The 18727-nt window shown below is 39.8% G+C and overlaps 2 protein-coding genes across 3 annotated transcripts in view; both read left to right on the forward strand.

Annotated features, from left to right (window-relative positions):
• Positions 1 to 5555: 5555 nt before the first annotated feature.
• On the forward strand, positions 5556 to 13353 carry fgf10b (fibroblast growth factor 10b). Of its 2 annotated transcripts, XM_014334250.2 has the most exons (4): positions 5556 to 5921; positions 6286 to 7060; positions 11709 to 11812; positions 12150 to 13353. In XM_014334250.2, exons 2-4 carry the CDS (start codon positions 6601 to 6603, stop codon positions 12339 to 12341), a joined length of 756 nt encoding a protein of 251 aa, XP_014189736.1. In that variant the 5' UTR covers positions 5556 to 5921; positions 6286 to 6600; the 3' UTR covers positions 12342 to 13353. The 2 variants fall into 2 exon arrangements, with proteins under 2 accessions (XP_014189736.1, XP_005924585.1); XM_005924523.3 differs by having other exon boundaries at positions 5556 to 7060.
• Positions 13354 to 17043: 3690 nt separating this feature from the next.
• The window catches only part of paip1 (poly(A) binding protein interacting protein 1), an 8525-nt gene continuing 6841 nt past the window's right edge, over positions 17044 to 18727 (forward strand). The window contains exon 1 of the mRNA XM_005924440.3: positions 17044 to 17467. Coding sequence (XP_005924502.1) covers positions 17269 to 17467 — 199 coding nt within the window. The 5' untranslated portion in view covers positions 17044 to 17268. The remainder of the gene's footprint in view (positions 17468 to 18727) is intronic.

Here is an 18727-nt window from a genome sequence, read left to right on the forward strand (position 1 = left end):
TTGTTTTTGTTTAGTTTTTTTTGTTGTTGTGGAAGCCAGGTGTGCCCAAGGGCGCAACGCAGAGTTGCACATACCTCCTCATTAGGACTTAAAAGTAAAAGACTAGAATTTTACTCATCCAAACCACACCACAATATCTGTATCTCACAGTAGGTCACATTATTTGCCAGAAAAATTATTAAAAAGGTAAAAGACTAACACCACAAAGTCTAAAAGTCCACTCCAATTAGTGTCTAGGACTGTGAGCCCTAGACAGCTTTCAGGTATACTGGACTGCATTAACAGAATACCAGTGGATGTATTAAACAACTAAATTACCTACTCCACAGTTCCAGAAAGGCCAAAACAAGTTTCATGTCAGGCTGTAAACGTGGTTTTTAGTGCTGTTAAGTTGGGCATTTTAACATGGAAGTAAATTCGATTTTCGTATTTTTGGCTAAAGCCTCAAGTGGTCACTCCAGGAAATGCATTTCGGCTTCATTTTTTTTTTTTTTTTAGCCGCTGAGTTTATCTATGACACATTTAGATAGATTTGCAATCATTGTTGTAGCATATTGTTCTCTTTTCAGAGTCATATGCATCATTGTATTGCGCTATTACTGGGGTGGGCGATATGGTTACAATTTTCTTGTCAAAATACTGAATAAATCACGATGATGTTTTTTGAAAAACCAGAGGTGCAATCCTTATCCTATCAGGAATGTCTTTTTTTCCTAATCCTGCAAATGCAAAACAATACAACTTATCTAAACATTTAAAATCCACAATTAATATACAGTATAATTTATTATTATTCATAAAGCTGACTTGGAATTTTGCGCACAGAATCGTCACTCTAAAAGAAGAGCTGCTAAGGTTTACAGGTTATATATAAGGTTATCTATTTATATAACAGTATGGTAATATTGTTTGCCATTATATTCCTCGGTGCGGTGAAAGGTATAGTTAATAAAATGCACTGTCACCCCATATTACCCTGCAAAAGTCACAAGACATCTCTGTGTGGATCAGTTGATCATCAGTGACTGACCTGTAAATAAATTCCTCTGCCCTGCTGAAACTGACACTCAGCACAGGAGGATGATGTAAGTCCTGTTCATGACCGGGGAGATAACACGACAAATATCTATGGATCACTGCAAAGCAGGAAACAGCAACCTCATCTTGTGGGTTACCAGACACCCCCTTCAACACAACAGCCAGGAACACATGAAATATTTACATTTGATGACCAAGGGGAAAACGAGGCCTCCCGTATGAGCCCGGCAAATGTTAGCAAGTTATCTGCTTGGAACGTGAAGTAACACAGTTTCCTGTGATCTATCAAAAGCTATCATTAAAAGAGAATGTTTCTCTAATCTAGTTGCTTAGCCCTCAAATCCCAGAGTAAACCAAAGCACAGGCTTGAGGAAGAAGGCAGTTCTATGTAATCCCTACACCAATTGGCTGTTTTTGAAGGAAGAAGTTCAGTGTGGTGACTTTCATCTGGACCCCATCAGGTTGCATGTCCCCAGGCAGTTAGACTGGTATCTCTGTACCAGGCGTGTTCCTTTATTAAAGCCTTGGCCTCCTCTGACCCAGCACACACAGTGCAGGCCCCAGGGAATACAGACACGCGTTTACACACACACAGTTCCCACAGGCCAGTGTAGCGGTTTGCGAGTTTAATTCCTTCATGGACCACATATGGACTTGAGTTTAAGTAACTGAGAGTGTGGTGATTTTCTTTGTAAAACATCTGCTTAATGATGGTGTACCAAAGAGGAGGGGTCATTATTCCCACAGTGAGGCCAAGCAGAATCAGGGACATATGATATGAATAAAGTGCATTTCCACAGTGGAACTTGTTAATGTGATACAGAAAAATGGATCGGACCATACTGCCAATCCACCTGCCATAAAGGTCAAAATTATAGCAAAATGGGCCAGAATTGACTTCAACAACTCACCACTGGGGTGGAATTGCTCCACTTGGCATGCAACAAAAAATAAGAACCTCTAACTTATATTGATATACCAACAATATAACTCCTATGTTCAAATAAGTGCTACATTTTTTGACAGGGCTGTCAAAAAATATGATTCAGATTCAGCCGCCAAAGACTCCAAACCGGCCCACAGGAAAATGTAAAGACGTTGGACTGCTCATTGCATTTTCAGTTTTTCTTTCACGGCTTTTCCTCCTGATAAACACATACCCTGTGGTCATTCATACTAGACTATAGTAAGTAATAGATACATATTTAAATGACAGAAACATTCCTGTTTTTTTACTATCGCTCGTAGAAATTTCTAATTTTTTATAGGGGGTCACTAGTAAAGAAAAAAAGTGAATTTTCTGTAAATTAATAAGTTTTGTTATGTCAGGACCGGGACACTATAGGAAATTAGTTTCCTTAACTTTTTCTTTAATTTAACATGTCTGTTTCTTACAATTTAAAATTCATGCTGACATCTCTTCCATTTACGACAGCAGCATTTCTTTATCATGTAGAAAAAGAGAAATGAACTGTTGATGATAAAGGGCTAATTTATTCTTTTATTAAACTGCTTTACACTGACAGACTGACTGGTTTGGCACACTTAAGGTCAAAGTGAGCTGTTTGTGGCCTGTGGTCCAAAATGAGTTTGACATTGCTGTTTAAAGATGATTACAATATTTAATTAGAAATAAAATCCGAGTAGAAAATTGGCAAAGAAAAACTTTGCTAGACTTATTATGTGTAAAGTGGCCAGACTTTAGGCATGTTTTGCTAAGTGGAAAAAAAGTATTCCAATTTTTTTTTTTACTTTCTAGAAGACAGAATTCTATTTAAGTAGTTTAATAGTGTGAAAGTTGTAAAATATAATATAAATATAAAATCTATTCAGTATTTATATTATCTCAAATAAACATACTCAGGATGGAGAATTGTACTTTTCAGAATCATAAACATATTATAGCATAATTATTGATTAACTGATGTGTATCAATTGCATCCCTGTGCTGCTTCTCCCGGAGGTTTCTTCCTGTTAAAAGGGAGCTTTTCTTTCCCACTGTTGCCAAGTGCATGCTCAGAGGAAAACATACGCAAAAAATGTAAACACAGAATGCTAATTTAAATAAAAATGCATTAACCTTTTAAAGTAAAAGGGAAACATTTTGAAATATCAAATAGTGTTTCACCTAGAACACTGCCAAAAGTAAGTCTACTTGTAATACACAAATATTCTGTTTTGAAGCCCATGTTGCTCCAGTGTACTAATATTGCAGCTACAAGTAATACTGTTTCTGTGCTTTCTTTCTAGTACAAATGTTGGTCACTGAATAATCAGCAAGTGTGATTATTGTGTCATCTTGTCCGTTGTATGGCCCGATTTTTAAATGTGAAATCTAAAACAAATCAGAGTAAAGAGCCAGCTGATGTGCTTTGTCAGTGCAGAAACAAAAGAGCCGTATCATGTGAAAATGTTACAATTACATGGTAAAAACAATAAAATGAATCTCTTCCATGTGTGTCACCTTGATTCATTTTGCTTTTTGGCAATTGGAGCTGTGTGAAATCAAATCTCCTCTAATGCGTTTAAATTTCCGGTATTTGCTTTTATTGTAATTATGTTTTTACTTTTGAGAACAGTGTAAACACAGAGCTAGAGCTACAGCCTGTAGGGAAGGATCAGAAGAACATTTGTCTGTTCTATTATTTTTTGTCTTGAACTTTGAAATGCAATTCGGGGAGATAGATCTATAAAGATAAAACTAAATGCTAAAGCTGTAGATCGAAGAGAAGAGATGAGTCTGTCTCCAGGCCCTGCAAATCTCACTTATATTGCATTTAGCTGGAAAAGAAAAAGACAGTTATGGTTGTGTTTACAAAGAATTTGCTCCTTGGCCTCTAAAGAAATCCTCCAAATCTTATGAGTCTGTCAACATCATTTGAAGCCTACATCCCTCTGAGGCATCCACAGATGACAATCATGTTAGACCTGTAGGTATTTCTGCAGCGTTTTAGACTGTTACATCTCTAAAGGTTTAACAGCATTTGAAAATGTAATGCACGCTTTCAATGTGAATTTTGGGGGGGGATTATTAAATGCATAAAGTGTAAAACTGGTCTTAGCTGTAAGTGAAATAATCTACAAGCTTGTATATTACCCCTTGGTAGCATTTAAATTTAGTATGTCATTGTCTAATTAGCAGGACATACAGTATTTATTCATATATTCTGCATCATTTAAGTGCTTCTAAGTTGTTTGAGCCAATCAGTGGAACATTTTCATTCATCATTAAATTTAATACATTGTAGATATATGCAAATGTACATGGAATTATTTGTGCACATGTCCTTGATCCCCTATGTCCACTACGTGGATTCAGGTTATCACAGAAGGAGCGGACGCCACAAAGGAACTGCTGATAACACTGTTTTGTTTGCAACCTCAGATAAAACCAAGACCAGAATTGAAGCCAAACTGCTTCTCTGGCCATGGACCGCTGACAGACATTAAAGCAGGCCCTAAAATTGAGGACTTAAGGGAAAAAAAGCTGGGACCAGGAAATATGCTGACATTAAAAAGAAGAGGATCAGGGAAAATAGATAAGAGTCCCAGCAGCAAATTTTGTTTATCATGCTGGATTGTTAAAATGCTACTTTATGGTCCTTGATAATGGTTAACCTCATAATAATCTGCAAAAGCTCAGCTAGTTTTGATTTTATGTCCAAAACACACACAACAGACAATCAAACAAAACTCGTAACACTTGATATATTGTGATCTGGAGTTTCAGCATCGATGTGCTTCGTGAGACGACTGACCGTCCCTAATATTTTGCACATTCACTGCACATATTCTACATTGTTGCCTAGTCCACTATGACATTGTCCATTCTGTCCCTGTCTTGCCTTTAGGAGCAAATAATGCTTCGTAAGACAGTCTTGTTGGCTGATGTCCACTATGACACCTGAGTCACAGAGGAATAGAGGTCTGGTGAGTGAAACTGGAGAACTTCATTGCATTACAGCACTGCAGGGGAGATAACACTCTACGATAAAGTGCCTTGAAGGAAGAAGAGAGGCATTAGAAAGATGGTAGTGATAAGGCAGCATCCAGACTTGTAACTTAATATGATTTTAATCTGTAGAGGAGGAAGGACACTTGTCAGGATTATCACCTTAATGAGGAGCAAGTGAATTCATTTTCAGTTTGTAATACTTATCTACTTCACACTCAATTATACAGCCCTTTGTAGGCCCCCTTTTTTACATCCAATACACACAAAAAAACTCCTGACAGATCTTTCATTAACCAATAAACCAATCACCAGTGTAATCTGTAGCTGTAGGGAAAGATCCAACGCCACCAGGCAGCTTCTTCCTGGTCGGTAGCATCTATGAAGGTAAACCCCCTTTATCACCTCTCACCCACTCTCATAAGTTAGACTTGCTTGTACATAAGCACCACATCGACACACATGCAGACCAGTACTTGTTCCCATATGTGAGGAGGGGCGTGGGGGGGTTGAGTAAAGGAAGGAGGGATCAAATAACTAAGAGTCACACACAGCTACACACGACATAAAGTCATTTTTCAGTGATCAATCTTCAGTGAGGAATTCTCAAATAAAGTAGAAGAGGTGAAAAATTCTGACTCAATCCAGCCAAAAAAAAAAAGAGACCTCCCCAGACCGTTACCTCGATGCTGTGTGAAGGTGGAGTCATGGGGTGGAGAGAGAGAGAGAGAGAGAGAGAGAGAGAGAGAGAGAGAGAGAGAGAGAGAGAGCTAAATGAGGAGAGAGCGAGAGGAGCTGGGCACCCAAAGAGGACAGATATTCGCCTGGACTGACCAACCTTCCTATTTAAGTCTTGAATCCTGTTTTTCGTCCTCAGAGTAAAATCTGGAAATGTTTTCCTGCACATGTGGAGTTTAGCAGCTTGGAACAGGTAAATGGTGTGGTGGTACCATTTTTTCTTTTTTTTTTTTATTTCAGTGGAACTAAAGACTTTTACCAGATTTTAGATACCTTTCTACATGGATACTATTACATTTTCTCAACTGGATATTTGTTTTTATTAGTTTTTTCTTATCTTTTTTTTCTTGTTAAGTTGAAAAGCAGTCTGGGACTAAAAGGCTTACACCGGAGCCCCTTTGAGCAAGAGTTAAAAGTTCACAAACAATTTAAGAAGAATTAGTAAAACTGTGGAAAAGTGCAGGGGGAACAAAAACAGATTTTCACCAGAATGCACACATAGTCTGCCTGCTTTTTTCACTTTCTTTTCTTTTTTTCTTTAATCTTTGTTCATTTAGACTGAGATGTTTTCCAAAACAGACTTGGAAGTTTTGATAACCAGCATAAAACCTTGCAGCAGTGGAGAAGAGAACGGAGTGGAGTACCAGCTTGGAAAATAGAGACTTACTGAAATTACATAATCAAAAAAAAAATCACCCAGAAGGATATCTTGACATTTTTATACCTGCGCTGAATAGTTTGGACACTGTGCAGGGACACCTTCACTCTGGTCTGTGGAGGGCTTCCCTCCCTGCCTTCTCAGGCAATCTTCACCCCCAGCAGCATGTCCCAAGCTCCGAGGCTGCCTCTAGTCCTCCTCACAGCACACTACCATGATCAGATGGACTGCTGGAGGGAGTAAGGCTGCCTCTGCCTCGTCCTGCTCCAGGGCTGGGTTAGGGGCTCGTTCAGGCTCTGGGGCCACCTTCAGACTACGGTCATCAGCACTGCTTATCACCCCGGCTTTTCCTGTACTAGTCACCCTGTTGGTTTTTTTATTATCCCTGCATGAGGCTGCCTGCCATCAGTTCCACCGTGACACAGATAGGGTCTCCAGCCCACGGACTCTCAGAGCTCCAGTGAACATTTCTGAAGCTGAGCTGATCTCTAGAGCCAGAGCCAATGGGGGCCCTGTGGGTCGGACTGGGGGAGCACAGGGGAGGCATGTGCGCAGTTACAATCATCTACTAGGGGACATACGAAGGAGAAAGCTGTTCTCTTTCCAGAGGTTTTTCCTGAGGATCGATAAGAATGGAAAAGTCAATGGAACCAAAATCAAGGACGACCCCTTCAGTAAGTAACCCTTTCAATTAACAAAAGTAGGTAAAGAAGAGTGAATCAGAGCCAAGAAGTGATCTGTGTGACCCTATCCAAGGCTCATTTAGCCTGAAATATTCGAATTAATTTTACCTTTTAAATTGTGAGTGTGATATCAAATTTTTAAGCTCTATAGCCCAAACCTTTGCCTTCATTTTGTATTAATATATCAAATGTGACAAAAGCACCTGATGAAGTCTTTAAGTGGGACATTTCTAGTAACAAGAAACCATATTAAATGAGAACTTAGATCCTGACAGTTTATTTAAAACATACATTTACATCTTTCTGTCTATCTGCATCTATATCCTATGTAACACCAAAGTAAATATGTAGATTGTACCTATAGAAATATAACTTGTGCTGCTACCTGTAAATGGTGAGTTTAAAGGAAAAACGTGATCCTTTCATGTTACGCGAATGAACCGGTTGGCAGTTCATTCACTGGTAGTTTAGAGGAAGCAATCCTAATTTGAGTTGTCTTTTTGTTTTAAACCAGACATCCCACTGATATCTCTCCTGTCTAAACACTCAGCACAATGATGGTAGCTCTCAGATGGTCTAAAAAGGAGCAGGAGCAGATAACCCAGCCATTATCAGGCAGTCTTCACAGCCCAGGGTAAACAGCATTGATAACATCCATAGAAAGAACAGGGCTGTGGCAGGGGGAGGATATGAATGCCCAGCTCATTGATGCTTTTAGACCCTTTTTGCTTCTCTTCGGTTGTTTCGCTATGACTCTCCCACTCAGATTGCCTTCTGCCCGCCAGCATCACGCAAATTACACACCCTCAGTCACAGATCAGACATTTGTTTAAAGCAGCTTGACGTCCTCGCTCAGAGAAACATGTCTTTAAAGTGATTACATGTTGTATGTTTCAGTGTATAAGTCAGTAAAATAGCATTCTCATTAGTCTCCCAGCATTCCCACTGAGCAACGTGTGTGTGCCTATCAACCAGCAGGCAATCACATGGTCCAGTGGGTGTGATCTTATGGTACCCAACAGCAGCACATGTGCTCAAACAAACACACACACACACACACACACATATATCCCACTTAGTTGTTGTTATATACCTTTTTTTTCTCTCTGTTTTGCAATTCCATAGTAAGTGTATCCCGAAGTTTTAACGTTCCTCTTGGGAGAGCTAAACCGCACTTTCAATCAAAGTGACTTTGGGGGAAATGGCACAGGAGGCAAAATGTCAGGGGAGATGTTTGTTTTGACAAGGTCATGACAGAAGCAGCTTTATTTCCTGACCATATTACACTGTGATGCCTTTACTGTTGCTTTTGTTAGCAGTTTCCTTTAAGTAGTAAAACTGAAGTGGTGCAAGGAAGTCTGGTGTAAAGTCACTCTAAAGTTTATGTATCTTTCTGAGATAATTTATCCCTCTGTCTTCCTTTTTACTGACCCAAAAATCCACCCCCCCCCCCGTGCATTGCTTTTTTCAAAGGTAAGTCTGAATTAGCAATGAATTGAGGTTCAGGCAGGGAGGTGAAAGTGAGATTCTCTAGAGGTACAAAGTCATGAATGACATGCCTGAATATTATTGTGGCCACATCAAAGCCGTTCATCTTCAGTATATCAATGGTGGTGCCATCACAAAGCTGTGTCCTAAGGGGGTCTGAGGACACTGTATGGATTATGTGCCCACATATCAGGTTCACATGGTAAAGAATACTACACAACAGCAGCTTCAGTCTTCGCTCTAGCCCCTGAGGCTAGACATGATCCCTGGACTGACGTCCTTTGTAGACCCTTGATGATCCCTTGAAGTGACAAAATATCACATTTTCTTTCCAAGTACTGGAAAAAAGTTTTTTGAAATCAGAAATTGAAATGCAAAGGCACCCTACATTTAAATTTGTCAAACTTTAATTAATTAATCTAAATTAATTTATCTGCAAGCTGTTTTGGGGGGGCTCCCTGTGGCCCTGCAAGGAGCAGCATGCCTCCCACAGATTTATGGGGATGCCAGTGCAAAACTGTCCCACATGGTTTTCCAACCCACTGTGAGCCTTTGCTGAGGTTACAGAGAAGCAAGGAGAAAAGGAAGGCAGACTGTGTTAAAGTCAGCTAAGTAGCTGCGTGGCCTAAGCACAGCAGAGCCGTCTTAAAATTTAAAGACATCTAGCAGCTCTGAGTAAAACATTGCTAAACAAGACTCAGGGAAAGGCTTTGTGGTAATAAATAAATAAATAAAGTCTGGCTAACTATCCATGGCTGTGATGGTGTGAAAGGTTGAGCATGTAAAGACTCTATGTATACTTGTATTGGGCCAGTGTGTGTGTCTATGTGTGTGTGTCTCAAGAAAGAGGAAGGCTAAAGGAACCAGGCCATGTGCACAAGACAGTTCTTGGCATATCCTGTGAATATTGTATAAATAATTTCTTTAAATATAGCAGCGACCTTTTACTTGAAAAAAAAAAAAAAAAAACCCAGATGGTGCTCTTATGGAGGTCTGAGGAGGGAGATGTAGCCAATAGCTTTTCTCAAAGGTAGTAAAAAGGTTCCTTTCCATGTAAATACACTGAGTGTGGTCCTTATCAAGTGTTATTACTATATTTCCTGATTTACGCCTCACTCTGTTCTATTTTTCTGCATGGAAATGATAACAATCAACATTTTAATCCTGACTTATCTGCCCAAATACTGCTTTATTCAAAACCAGAACATCTATTTTGAAAAAAAGAAGTTTAAGAGTGAGAAAGAATAACAATGCTAAGCTGCAAAGCACATATTCTTTTGGCTCCCCGCTGTGGAAAAACCACTGCTAATTCTTACTGGCAACATCTACCTCCATTCCACAAACAACGCACCATTTACTGCTGTAACTCCCACCAGAGCGTATCGAATAAGCCACACATTAGGCGCAAAAAGCTTGCAAGAGAAAAACTGCTGAACCTGGCTGGCTTACTTTAGGCTACATTTTAAAAGGGGTTTGTAAAATAAACCCCATACGAAGCAATACTATCCCATTAACAGCGTAAATAAAGCTAAACGATGAGCACATTTTCCCACATTGGCAGCCATGACCTTATTACTTCCCTATTGTGGGTCTACATAAGCATTTAGCCTTTCAGCACAGAGCAGAGTATGGAGATTTTGTAGTAGTTTCACAGCCAAGCTGAGTTAGTGTGTTATATGCAAGTGCACATTCACCTGCTTCAAAACAACTGTGCATATATATGTGTATGTGTGTGTATGTGTGTGCTTTTCCGTGTGTGTGAGTGAGTTAGTGAGTGAGAGAGTGCATTAGTGCATGTGTGTATATACAACCTGTCTCGCCCCTGCCTCCGGTGGCTTACTTTGATCAGTGATCATTACAGCCTTTCTAATCCTCACTCCACCCCCAGTCTCACTGTCATGGCTCCTCTGTCCTCCTCTGTTCTCCTTCCTTTCATCACTCCCATGTTTACAGAGCAGCCAGAGACTGCCATAGATTGTCTTACATCCTCACTCCATACCCGACATCCGATCCCATACAGAAACCAGCTCTTCTCAGATCTTCAATGACCGTTGTGTCACAGTCCCCAACACCGCCTTGCAGCTTCAGACCCCACTGCCCTGAGGTGCCGCTGTTTGAACTAGAAATTGATACAGTCAAGACCTCACGGACGAGGAGAGAAGCTGCTGTATATTTAACAGAGGGATTGTTCTTTTGGGCACACCTGCATCCTCTGCTGTCCACTCAGGTCCAAGGCTGGCAGCCCCCCCTCCCCCCAGCCACTTTGGAGCGAGTCTGACAGTAGAGCAGGGTGCCACACAAACAGTCATCAGACAGAGGAGGGGCCCCTGGTCTGATCAAAGGATGTCGTTGACTTTCTGGAGTTCACGCCCCCACTCTGTGTGTGTGTGTGCACATACACATATGGGTGTTAATTGGGGTAAAATGACAACAGCTCACAGGAAGTGGGAAAAGGAAGGTAGGGAGGGCGGCATGAAATCAAACATCCCATGGGAAACAGTGGGGTTCACTAACACACACACACACCGGCATGAGATGAGACAAGTGGGTTCTGTGGTCAAAGGACACATTAGGAAGTTATAGCTCTCCGACCTTTGATACTGAGACCACACAAATAACAACAGCTGTCTACAGCAAAAACACATCCATTTTAGCTGAGGTATAAATTAACCTCCCCTAATAGTTTACAATAAACCTGACGTATTTGCACAGGGACCTGGAAAGCTAAATACCAAACTCAACATAAACAACCCGAGAAATCTCCGGGGGGAATCCACCTATTAATCTTCAGACTAAATGACCTGAGCAGCTGGAATCTTTTATACAGGTGTAGGCTGTAAAGGAACTTTAAAATATCAGAAATGAGAAATGTGCCCAAGAATAATTGTAACCTTGCACAGAAATCCCACACATTCCCCATGTAAATGTCACAGAATACAAATGCTGGTACTCATTATACTATTACTGAAAAACCTGTGGATTCCTCCAGGTTTATATCTGCACTTCATGTGGGTGGCTTGTGACCGCTGCCAGAGTGTTAATTCTTCTATACTCTGCTCCACAGCATTTATTCAGTTGTTCATGACATAATAGCATGCCTACTATTAATGTTGACACATATTAATGTCACCTTCTTTTTGCTGATCCCTAGGTATTCTGGAAATCACATCAGTGGACGTGGGAGTGGTGGCCATCAAAGGGCTAAGCAGCAACTTCTATCTGGCTATCAGCAAGAAAGGAGAGCTGTACGGAGCGGTTAGTATCCGAGTCAGAGGTCAATCTGGAAGCTCCAGAGAGAGAGAGCTAGTGTTAGCTTCTTCAGTCCTTATCAAAGGAAGCCTTATCTATAGTTCTACAACTGCTGGGTCAACTCTGAATCACAACCAGACCAGTGCACACATGTGAACCACTGAGAAAACTATGCAGCTTTAAAAACGCGCACAAATCACCCACACAGAAAAGCATGCAATGTAGAAGTAGTAAATAGGCACTCAGACAACAATGCATTTTGCACAAGATAATAATCTGCGTTTTGTCTTAACCTCACACGCTAAGTCTATAACACTGCAACATGATACCTGCTTTTTTACAGAGAGAGTTTGGTGTCGACTGCACCCTGAAGGAGCGGATTGAGGAGAACGGCTACAACACGTACGCATCAGCCAAGTGGAAGCATGGGAAGCGGCAGATGTTTGTGGGTCTGAACGGCCAGGGGAAGCCGATGAGAGGAAAGAAAACCCGAAGGAAGAACACAGCCACACATTTTCTTCCAACTGTTGTGTGAACCTGTGCACTCGGCTGGAGAGGGACAATATGAAACTCTGAAAATGTGAGGTTTAGAACTCTGAAAAGTGAGAAATCTCTCATTTGATTTTAAAAGAAAAAGGCCTAACACTGTCATGCATACAAGTGGTCTCTTCTTTTCTGGGAGATGGCGTTACCTGTGTTTTCACTGACACAGATGCAATGCTTATTCTTTTTTTTTTTTTTTGTCTGTGCCAAACAGTTTGCAGCTGGACTAAGTGTGTGATGTGGACACAACCGAAGCTACTGTTTCACTAAATAAACTGTAGTAGATGCAGAATTATCTCAAGATGTTATTTATATCCATATTCTCCTGTGAGACACATAAACAGAACAGAAAATGTTCAGGATGTGGGAAACAATCAGTGAGTCCGTTTATCACGGCAGCAGGAAATAATAAAGGATAGAACACATTTAAAGCAAATGTTCGATACTTAACCACTGTGTTTTTGCCTGAATTGTAATGATTTATTTATTTTGTGAAATATTTAACTGAAGGGGAACACAAGCATTTCTTTGAATTCTTTTTGTTTTATAAGAACTCTATTATGTGAAAAATAAAAGTACCATTTCTCCCCTGCAATGCAGTGAACGTTCCTCTGTGGTACTCCAAAGACTGGGAGAAGTGCATTAAAAATGGTAAGGTTTACCAGAAGTACTGAGAGACCCTGGTAAACGTTCAAGTCATGGTATTCTTATCTGGGTCTCTGAGGTAGGAAAGAAGGGACAAAAGGCAACCATTAATTCCTAGCCAGATATACCATGTGGCAACCATTGCACTAATGATTAGTGCACAAACAAACTGAAAACACAAGACCAACCACAACAAAATGGGAGGGGGGAAACTCCCCTGGTATGGACTGTAGATGTTGACATCATTTTCTAATATCAGACCATTACTGTGGAAGCTGCAACCTTCTCCAACTGCAAAAAGACTTGCTTGGTAAAGATAGCTGGTTATGAATATAAAAATTGCTGCCCATGGGTTTGTATGGGCTTTGGAAGAGGATCTGAATGTATGCATGTAAGAAAGGAAATACAAAAGAAGTGCATAAAAAATATATGACCTGTGCCTGACCACCCACTTCCTTCAGTAATCATCTACACACTAATCATAAACACACTAATCAATGGCAGCTGCCTCAATCCCAGATCAAAAGAACATAGGAAGAACATTAACACCACAGGCTTCCGGACCTTGTGTTCGCTTATCCTGCCTTTTAAAACAACTATCTCTGGATGGGCATCAGAAATTGGAAGATTATAGGAAGACAGCTGAGAGAAAGGCTTCAGAAGTTTTCCTTTGTCTTCAGTCCTAAATTCATTCAGCTTGGTGTGTGAAAAGAGACCGGAAGGAGTGAAAACAACAAAGGCGGTCTGATCTATAGCCTTAGTATATTGTCCTTTAATGGCTGTTACTGCGCTGAGTGATTTATACTGAGGAATGCTGCGGTGCATTGCATTCCACTAGTAAAGACCAACCGAGCACATCTCTGCACCCTGCACGGCCCTGTGTGCTCTCACAGGTTAACTGAGCAATATGGTGTGACTATTGAACCTCTGAAGCCAAACTCACAATAGTGTCTTGAAGATAAACTATAAATGTTACCTAAAAATGAAGATTAAGAAGGTGAAATTAGGGTGCAACTTTTGAACAAATACAAATACATACATGCATGTCTTGATCCCCAACTTCATCCAAAGACTTCAAATGTTTTAAAGGTGATTCTGAATTGACTCAAACCATATTTCTTTATAAGAACTAAAGCACGGATATGCACTAGGAGTTTAATGACACCACATACAGTAGCATTTTCTTTCTTGATTTGTCCTTAATTGCTGTGCATGAGGAGATAAAGATGCAGTCAAATAAATAACAGAGGATTTGACCTACATAATGTGTACTGCTGACCCCAACCCCCACTGACTTACCCACACACAAACACACACAAATCCAATTCATTTGTCATCTTCTGCATTCCCTTGTGAATGTTTGAACTCTCTCCAAAACACTGGCACGGCGAGGGAAAAAAAACGGCAATAACACAAAATAGGCACAGTAATCTTCTATCAAAGCAGGTCTCTGCATTTCTGGCACTGGAATTCTCTGTGGAATAATGTGATCCAGCTTTGAGAAACAAGTGGAAAATGACTGGAGGCTAAAACAACTAATGAATACTTACACCGAGATGTCTGGTAGAACACATGTTTGCAGCGGGCAGCTACTGAGTGAGCTTGGGAGAGGCACTTCTGAGGGGGTTGTTCAGGTTCACAGCCTTTCCTCTTTCCTCTGAGATGGATAAATAATTTTCTAGCATTTTAGATCAACATGAGGCCCTTCAGCACGTGCTTATTGTGTGCAGACAACCACGTTGTGACCTCAGTATTTATTTGGAGATAGTCTTTTTTTAAAAAAACAAACAAACAAACCAAGCATGAGTTTATGTGCAATGAAAATTTTCATACAAAGTTTTGGAAACATTTTTTCTCTAAATGCAACTGACGCCGAAAACAAAACTGCAACTAATTATAGATAATTAATTAATGTCTACGAAATTTCAAACATCATCACCTGAATTCCTGGTAATTATCAGAAAAAGAATCTGTCGTGGAACTTGAAGCCTGATGTGGATTTTTTTTCAGTACATATCAAATCTGATGGAAAAAAGTTAAAAGATATTCATATTTCACACAATCCTTCTTTTAGTATAAAAAGAAAACATGTCCAATTTTCGTACAACAAATTGGACAGTGTGCACCTCTACATTCAAAAGCATAATCGCTTATGAATGCGAAGATTTCTCCTATAATTTGTTAGCATTTTTGTCATGGTCACATTAATATACTGGTAGTATATTGTGTTCATTTTATTACAAATATAAGCAAATAATATGATTACTCCCTCTAACATTTTCACTGTTAACTAGAATTAAACTGAAAACTAAAACAAAGCGTGACAAAACATTTTTGTCATTTGAAATGAAATAAAAAAAACCTGTAGTCTAACTAAAACCATATGCAGCTCTTTGTAAGTTTTGTCAGAGTTTTCAATCCATCATACATGAGGAGTGTAACGGGGCAACCTTTCACAGCTGGATTTACAGTGAGAGGTTTTTTTTTTTTTTTCACCATATAGCTCTCAGGACATGACAATCACTCATATGTTAAGCCTTCTCACAAAACAATCACCCTGTCTTAGGCAGCCTTAAATACTCTCAGCTGTCACAGGCTAAACCATTATTCCATTAACAGGTGAGTTCTCAAATCCCAACCTTCCACCACATTATATCATCAATTTCAATAAATACATATAGACATACATTTTGAATATGTATTGAATATGTAAATGAATAAATATTTTACATTTTACCCTTAAACCTTACCATCATTATAGAAACACCAAAACCCCAAGATCAAAGATTCCCCACACTCCCTTGACCAATGGCCTCTCCTGGTACCTTTAACTGGTATCTGGACACCTGGGGAAACATTTGCCCAAACATCCTGGAGAGCACAGAGGAAGGGAAGGTGAGTCATCACATCTCTGTAAGTCACTTCTTTGTACCGCCTTTACCTTTACCTCTAGACCTTGCACACATTTGCGTTAGTTCTCCTTACCTTTTGCTTAGTAACAATTCTTTTCTCCTCAGAGACAACCGCCACATTTCTTGATGAGGAGCAGCTGTGCAGGACCTGGAACAAAGTCTACTGGCTAATTATTAAAATACTCAATAAATATTCAATAAATAATTAAACTTCTTGTATGCAAATGTTATTGATGTGCTTAAAATGCGACGCTAAATAAAGTGCAAGTTAAGGTGTTTTTAATAAAGTGAAAGGTAGTCCTAAAGTGCTGTACAACTTAATACAAATAATTGTAGGAAGGGGGAAGTCTTCCTTACAAGGACATTATCATATTTAAAATTTTGTATAAATATCTGCATTTGAATGAGTTTGTCTTTGTAACTCCTATTACTACTGCTACTAATGCTAACATTAATATTAATAATCCTTACAAAATTTAACAAAACTTGACAAGTGGAGGATGAAAGAAGGGATAAATAACATATGATAATTCTAGAGCAGATGAAAAGCGTCTGAAAATCAGGTAATTAAGAAACCAGGAAAAATCCAGCAAAGACCTGACACAGGAACAAAGTGATCCATCTGGCCCTTCAGTTGATCCAAATACTGCTCATCGAAGCCTCATCAGCAATGCTTTAAATTGTCATCAATATGTAAAGAGGAAGACCAAAAAGGAACAAATCAACTGAAAAGCATCTGATTGGCAGCGGCTCCATTTTTAGGATGACTATGACCCCCAAATGCTTCTAGCTTTGAAAATCCATCATGAAGTCTGGAGAAATATTCCTAAAGAACACTTAAAGAAGTCTTGCTTAAGAGTGTTCGTATTGTGTGAAGAATACAGCTGGTGGTGCCAAATATTGAAATAAATATACATTCCAAGCAGAGTTGTGCGAATTTAGTTTTTCTCATATAATGGATTTTCATTTAAATTTGCAGATGTTCCATAAATGTTAAATATATGTTTCAAGGCCTTTGTGCAGTAATCCATTCAAAAAACACATTGCAAGACGGTATTTATTTCAGCGCCCACTTCCACTCCGTGCCACTAGAGGGAGGCAGATTTTTTTTATTCTGGATAATCAGTGACAGCAAGTTTGTTGTTAAAGGAAGTGGCCGAAAAAGTTATGTAGCATTACACACTGATACTATCCGATAGAGAAAAGGCCACCATGAAAGAGAGATAGGACGCGTTTTACAGTAAAAAAAAACAACACAAGCACTTGCCGCTACGCACGGAAAACGGCAGCTGGAAGGGCGACCGGAACATCTTCGTTTATATCAGATGCTGTATTAAGAGCCGAGGCTGACACCGAGCAGTCATGAACGAGAATTTCGACCGAGCTCCCGGAGCAGGGAGATCCCGTAATTTTCCAGCAGACCCCGGACTCATGACGGGCGCTGGGGACGCTGACAGCAAGACCCCGCTCTTCAACCAAAGAGAGCCGCTGAGACAGCCGCGAACAACTCCTCCTTTTACCGAGAACAGCATTGGCTCTGTCAGCGACATACCTGATGGAGGTACGGAGCTGTCAAGCAGCAGCTCAGCTAATGCAGCTAGCTGCATTCAGATTCGGGTATTTGTCATTTTAACTCAATGGCAAGGAGACCTAAAGCACAGAATGTGTTTGTTTGAGTGTAAATATTATCTGGTTGACATTTTTCCTCTGGGGAGCGCTCGGTTGTGATAAATCTGGAGTTGACATTAGCTAGCTGCTAAGGGAAAGCTAACCTTAGTGCTTTTCGGTTGGGAAATCCACGCGTTTGTTGGATTTCATGTGATCTTAGACATCATCTAAATAAAGCTCGCACTTAGTCAACTCTGTCTTACTCAGGTTAAACTTGTGCTTGTACTTGTAGAGTTGGTTTAGCTAAAGTTAGCCCACCGTCAGCGCAAAAGGAGGAAGAACTAGCTTGGCACTGGGGAGGGAAGCAACGATTTAAAAAAGCTCACGAGACTCCGTAAACGTCCAGTTTTTGCACGACTAGAAGCCTGGATCTTGTTTCTTAAGGGGTTACTTAGTAAAGAGGCTTTCATGAAATTGTCAGAGGACCACACTTTACAGTAAGAGTAAGTCGGCTATCATGAATGTAAGTAATACTTGATGGAGGAAAACGCAGTATTAATCATCTAAAACCTCACGAACTATCAGAAATACACGAATGGTGCACAAATGACAGGGAATGAGGTCATGAAGAATCCGTAATTCATATTTGTGGCGCTTCAGATAAAGTGGTGGTTTAGTTCCTATTGAAAAAGAGTGGTTAGCACCTTTTCTATGTTGATATATTTGTTTCCATTGCTAAATAGTCTTTAATCAGTAGGATTATATATTAAATAAAGAAATGACCTTTTTTGCAAGTATCTTCATAAGTCTGCACTGTACCTAATCTGTAGCCTACATTATAATCAATGCAGTCCTTTTGTGGACAGTTAAATATCTTTATGCAATTATTACATTATACAGGATGTCCCATAATGATGGAGACACTTTAAATTCAAGTATCTTTGAAAATAATGATGTTAAGTGCAAATATTACAATTTATTACATATTCTTCATATTATCTAAGATTTATGAATTACCTTCCTTAGATGGTCACCAGGAAGAGAACATTTATGCACTTTATCCCTTTTAATCCAAACACAGCGTCGCTTAGCATATAAACTGGAATGGATGCAGTCTCTCTGGATGCTTTGTTTTACCTCTGCAGCTATGCAGGATTTACCTGAATGCACACTTTCCCTGAGGTAACCACACAGGAAGTAGTTCACTGTGGAT

Source organism: Haplochromis burtoni, unplaced genomic scaffold (genome assembly GCF_018398535.1).
Source record: "Haplochromis burtoni strain Fernald_Lab_line unplaced genomic scaffold, NCSU_Asbu1 Contig_54, whole genome shotgun sequence".
In the NCBI taxonomy this organism is placed as follows: Eukaryota; Metazoa; Chordata; class Actinopteri; order Cichliformes; family Cichlidae; genus Haplochromis; species Haplochromis burtoni.

Excerpts from the sequence above, each read along its gene's own strand:
- fgf10b (XM_005924523.3), top strand. The coding sequence starts at position 6,601 with ATGATCAGATGGACTGCTGGAGGGAGTAAGGCTGCCTCTGCCTCGTCC. Across the intron at positions 7,061-11,708 it reads AATCAAGGACGACCCCTTCA|GTATTCTGGAAATCACATCA; the intron begins GTAAGTAACCCT and ends GCTGATCCCTAG. Across the intron at positions 11,813-12,149 it reads AAGGAGAGCTGTACGGAGCG|AGAGAGTTTGGTGTCGACTG; the intron begins GTTAGTATCCGA and ends GCTTTTTTACAG.